The 6,000-nt window shown below is 41.5% G+C and overlaps 1 protein-coding gene across 2 annotated transcripts in view; it reads right to left on the reverse strand.

Annotated features, from left to right (window-relative positions):
• LOC113444082 (nuclear cap-binding protein subunit 1) overlaps positions 1 to 3,810 on the reverse strand; it is a 29,753-nt gene extending 25,943 nt beyond the window's left edge. The window contains exons 1-2 of one of the 2 annotated variants that reach the window (XM_026712645.2): positions 3,399 to 3,810; positions 231 to 313 (exon numbers count right to left, since the gene is read on the reverse strand). In XM_026712645.2, the coding sequence (XP_026568430.1) occupies positions 231 to 313; positions 3,399 to 3,456 (141 nt within the window). In that variant the 5' untranslated portion in view covers positions 3,457 to 3,810. The remainder of the gene's footprint in view (positions 1 to 230; positions 314 to 3,398) is intronic. The other variant, XM_026712647.2, reaches the window with a different exon arrangement.
• Between the last annotated feature and the right edge of the window lie 2,190 nt (positions 3,811 to 6,000).

Raw genomic sequence — 6,000 nt, forward strand, 5'->3', positions numbered from 1 at the left:
GAGTATTTGTTTATGGTTCTTGAAATTATTAAGGCATATACTCCGATGATAGTATCTAAAGGAGAAAAGTCCTTTTTTAAAAATACCAAAAATGACACAGTACATAGTAACTTTATCCCATTTCTAAGTATATATATATTTGTGATACCTCATTTGTATTTGATTATTTATATTATTCTCAGGCAGGGAAACCTCAATGATCTCAAAATGAATCTGCTAATCATTTATACCTCTTCTCCCAATGTGCTTATTGAGTCTTCCAACGACTCTGCATCTTCTTTTTCAGATGTTCTTCTTCTCTTGTGCTGTTGTTCTATTTTAGTGAGACAAAACATCAGATGCCAAAATGAAAATCCCAATATGGTTAGAGATATTGTGAAATTGTAATATTAAATATCAAAAGCATGACATCTATATGTACATTTTCACAGCTCATTCCAGGAAAATACCACAAGGTACTGCACTGACATTTTGTGATACTGAGGTTATACAAAAAAAATATCTATTTACTTGTAACAAAATTCCCCCTCACATTCTGTTTATTTCGAACATGACTAAAAAAAGTTGATTTAACCATCCTTCCCTTCCATCCTTTTGAAGACAAGGACCCCTTTCTTTTTTTCTTTAAGCTGACTTTAAAGGCTGCACCACAATGCTTAATGTACTTTATTGTCATTGCACCTCTGGAACAAATTAAGCACCATCTTCAGTGCACATTATGACCATGACCATAAACCCAAACGCACATCCTTCACCTTTCACACATTGAACCGGAAACCCCCAACACCACACCAACACTGCTCTATACAGCAGAATTTAAAAGAGCTACTGCCCTGAGATAGAAACAGTTTTTCAGCCTATTCAGTCCTTGTTTTTATTATTCTGTATCATCTGCCAGATGGTAATAGTTCAAAAAAAGGGTTCCCAGGATGAGATGGATCTTTGAGAATGTTCTGAACTTTCTTAAGGCAGCGGGAGCTATAAAGCTCTTCCAAAGAGAGGAGAGGGCAACCAATGATCTTCTGGGCAATGATGTTAACCCTATGGCGTGCTTTCCTATCTGCCACTGTGCAATTGGCAAACCATACAGAGGTTAAAATACTCTCTATGGTACAGCTGTAGAAGGTCACCATCAGTTTTTCATTCAGTTGTTGTTTTCTGAGAAGTCTCAAGTAGTATAATCTCTGCTGGGCCCTTTAACCAGGGCTGCAATGTGGACAGCCCAGGTCAGGTCCTCTGTTAGGGTAACACCCAGAAACTTAAAACTGGCCACTTGCTCCACTTGGTCTCCATTGATAAGCAAGGGCTGGATGTCTGATCTGTTCCTTCTAAAATCCACTATAAGCTCCTTGGTCTTATTGGTGTTGAGGACCAAGTTATTGTCTCCACACCACGAAAGCAACTGGTCCACCTTGTCTCAGTAGGCAGACTCATCCCCACCCCCCAGAGATAAGTTCCACCACTGTTGTATCATCTGCAAATTTAGCAATAGTATTACTAGTGTGAGTGGGAATGCAGTCATGCACAATTCCCTCAACTGAAGAGATTAGAAAGGTAACAAAAACAATAAAAACAGAAGGCATATTATTATTTTGGAAGAATCCAGTGGCAGAAAGTAAACGATGCCCATCACAATCCTCACTTCTATTCCCACATTTTTAAAATGGGAGCTCAGTTCCTGGACTGGGCCAAAACAGAAGCAAAATATTACAAAGAAATATACCAAAGACAAAACTCACACATCTTATGTCCATCTTATAACTTAATGTTGTTATTTTGGAAGAATCTAGTGGCAGAAATTAAAAAGACATCTGTATGAACTTTCATCTCTTTACACTGACCAAGAATTGACAGATAATCAATAGACCAATATTTCTACTGCACTTTTCCTAATATAAAAAGTATACAACCACCTTATACAAAGATTTAGAAATAATTGTATACTTTTTTCTTCTTGGTTACATAGAATCAATAGAGGAAAAGACTTGTCTGCTCAAGGGCTATAATGTAACATAGCTTCCAAAGAATAATGAAGACAGTGAATTCAACTCCCACCTTGGCCACGAAAGCCATCTGAGTGACTTTGGGCCAATTACTCTCTATCAGCCCAATTCACCTCTCAGGTGTGTTGTTGTGGTGGTGGGGGGGGTAGGAGGAAGGTGTGTGGGATATGTTTGCACTGCAAGTATACGGAGGCCCACCTGAATCTCAGCCATTAAACGGGGGACGATAAACCAACTCTTTTTCTCGGCTCATTTTTTTTTTAAAATCAGCTATCCAGCACATCAACAGAGAACTGATCAAAACAAAAACCTGAGGTCCACCATTACAGGAATGGCTTCATTCTTTTTCCAGTCTTGCAATTTGTTTCTGTACCAGGTTTTTGTGTGTGTGTGTATGTGTGTGTGTGTGTGTAGGGGGAAGATGCTAATCACTGACATTTATCTGAAAATAAAATTTAAATTCAGATATAATCCTACAATGTCCCTCAGAAGTGAAAGTTTTCCCTCTTTTCCCAACCAATGCCAGAAAACCAAGTGTAGAGAAGGAAATGTGGAATCACAGTTCAAATGCTGGGAAGAGCCCAATGTATGAAACATAACCTCTAAATGCATATATATATGTATGTGTGTGTGTGTGTGTGTATACACATATATATACACACACACACATATATACATACATACATACATATACATACATACATATATACACACACACACACACACATACATACACACACACACACACACACACACACACATATATATATACATATGCTCAAAGTTATTCTTTTCTTCAATTCTCAAACCTAGAATGTCTCTGTTCAGAATTTTAAAAATAGGCAAAATTAAACTGGACAGTTACACCTGCAATACTAACAGTTTTGTTAGAACAATATATAACAATAGTGTCCATCTACCAAAGGGGAAGCATCTTTCAGAATGATGGATTCCTTCTTCTCATGTATCTAAACAGATCGGGGTGATTGTGAAGAAAAACACAACATTCCCATGTGTGCACAAAATCTGGGGATTTAAAACAGGGTCGTATTTTCTTTAAAAATGTCAATTTTAAACATTGTTACAGGTTGGGAACCTGTCAAACGCTGTAATTACCGAAGTACAGCTTTCAGCAGAAGACAAAAAGCCCTGGAACATGGAAGGTGGAGATGGCATGGTTCTATTATTAGGTTTAATGTACAGATGCCACCTGCCAATACGTTTTGGCTAGTCCACCTGAAACTAACGCTTTTAGGTTATTCCACCCATCACCCGGGAGAGAAATCGGGATCTGGTTAGAAAACTGCCTATCCAAAGAGCTCCGGCATATCTCTAACGAGGAGGCGCAAGGAGGTTTGGGGGCGCGGGGGGGAGGCGGCCTGGCAATGAGCTCACCCTCCGCTTCCCTCCCGCTTTTACCATAGTTCTCGTCCCGGTGCCGCCTGCGCGACATGGCTCGATTCTCTCGGCGGACCGGCCGAAGAAGGTCTCTCTCGGGGCTGGAAGGGGCAGCCGGAGCCACGGCCAGATGACAAACCGATGCTCGGACAGGCGCTCGCCGGAAGCCGCTGGCTCAGACGCCGCTGAGGGACACAGCGAGAGGCAGGCAGGCGGGCGGGCGGGCGGCAAAAAGACGCGTGTCTGCTCCTCTCGGGTCTTCGTTCTCTTCCGGCCCGGCGGCTGGTCCTTCCGGTGGGCTCTCTGACGGAGTGGGGGAAGAAAGACCAGAGAGGAGCTCTTGAGGTGGGACAGGATACGAATGGAGCTTTTCCGGGGCAGGTCAAGGCTAAGGGACGGTCTATCAGGCAGGAGGTTTCGTGCATCTTTGTTGTGCTTCTTTGGGGGAAGGTGGTGGTGGTGGCGGGAAGCGGGGAGGGAAGCAAAACTCCTCCGTTAAGGCAGGTTCCTGAGGTTTTAAAAAGAAAGAGCAAGGGGATAAGCTGTACACGCGCGAAACAAAACCCAGCGTCCATCCCCAACGCCATCCTGAGATTCCTTATTATGGGGAAATCAGTAAATCCTGCAAGGTTGTTTGGTTAATTTTTTTCCCCATGGGGGAATCTCCTGATAGTCCTTTGATCCTTGCCTCAATGTACATTGGGCAGTGAATTCTGATTTGGAAGAAATGTTGAAATACATTATTTGTAACTTAAAATGCATAAACGATTGAGATGCTGGATTATGAACAGTAGCAAGGTTAGAATATTTCAGTGATAGATGGAGCTCACACCTCATTCTTTTTTTATTTATTTTATTTGGTTTGTCAATTGCTTACAAGATAATAGGTATAAGTAAAAACATAGTTATGGATACATATAAGAAAAAAAAACACAATAGGACAGGGACGGTAGGCCCGTTGGTGCGCTTATGCACGCCCCCTACACATCTCTTAGGAAAGGGGATAAGGTCAATAGTAGACAGTCTAAGGTTAAAGTTTTTGGGGTTTGGGGAAGAAACCACAGAGTCAGGTAGAGTATTCCAGACATTGACCACTCTGTTGCTGAAGTCGTATTTCCTGCAATCAAGTTTGGTGCGGTTTACAATGCAATCTATGATTTTATTATACTATACTTAGATCAGACCAAAGGTGGAGTAGTTCTAGTTTTCTAGGTCTAGAATTTCAAGTCTCTATGAATTCTTTTTTTTTTTTTTTTGCAGCATCCAGAAGTCAAATACTACATTAAAATCAATTAAAAATGAATCCTTTTATCAACCGTTTATTGAATAATAAACATTTAACTGTATAATTCACAATCGTATCATTGCATACATACTTGAAAGCTTTTCACATGTATCTGTAGTTGCTTGCAGGTGACAAAAACACCTTCCGATTTTCAGGTCACACACACATGTATTATAGGATATAATGTTGCTTCAATAGAGCCACAAACCTGTAAGCTCCAAAATTTCAGCCCAAGCCATGTGCATGCCATGGAGAATGTACTGGGCTGATGCTCTGAGGATATGCTAGGAAGGACTATTGGGTCTAAGAATGGCCTCTTGAGAAGAGGATGCATCCTGCTTCAAAGTAAACAGTCCCATCCTTCCTATAAAGAGGGATGAACCACTGCTTGTACTCAACCACATGCCACCTCCTGGGAGGGCTTAACCAATCCGGTGGGGCATGGTTCCAGAATGCAGGTGACCAAGAGTCCACAGCTACTGGGACTCTGCCCACTTCCTCAGGATCAACCATCTGAAATCCCTCCCAGATGACAGGACTCACATATGTCTTGGTTGCTTGCAAAGATCTGCCCAGCCAGAGTCCAACTCTTAAGAGAAGCTGAGCCAGTTCAACTGACAAACACTGAGAATATTCTTCAGAGTGGCCCTGCGAGAGCCAGTTCCTCAGGACCTCTTTACCCCAGGAGGGATCTGATCAGGTGAAACAGGGCCATTAGGACTATCTCCTGGTTTAATAAGGGTGGAAAAGTAAGTATTCTTTGCTGCCCTTTCTAATGAAGGTGCTTCTATCCATAATCAGAATGTGGATGAGGTGAGTTTTATTATAAATCGACTTGGCATTAAGCAGCAGCAACTGGAGTCTGGAATCATCAAATCTCTAGAAACTGGGTCCTGGTATAGAGCAGTATACAACTTAACTTACGGTGCTGGAAGTCTTTTTGCCCAATTCTTCTTGAGGTACAGCAGGGAACATTTGTATTATATTACCTAGCTTGCTGATGAAATGTTTGCAAATGTTTCCGTCCTTTTCAACCCAAAATACATCCTAACAAAAGCTCTTTGCTTGATTGACTTCATTCTTTGTCTTCCCCAAGCAGTACTCTAGACATTTCATGTCTATTCATTTTTTAGAGCCACTTAGTGAACAATGGGACTCTACAAGATCTGCCTGCACAGAAAGTCTGCAGTTTACTATTGCCTCTTCATTGAAAAAAGCAATGAAAGCAGCAGCTAAATTACATGAAACTGCACTGGTTCCATGAGGCACTTTGGTTGGGCTGATCTAATTGGTTCTGCCTCCCTGTGAGAGGCT

This window comes from Pseudonaja textilis, chromosome 2 (genome assembly GCF_049901715.1).
Source record: "Pseudonaja textilis isolate UNSWEBS1 chromosome 2, rPseTex1.2, whole genome shotgun sequence".
NCBI lineage: Eukaryota > Metazoa > Chordata > Lepidosauria > Squamata > Elapidae > Pseudonaja > Pseudonaja textilis.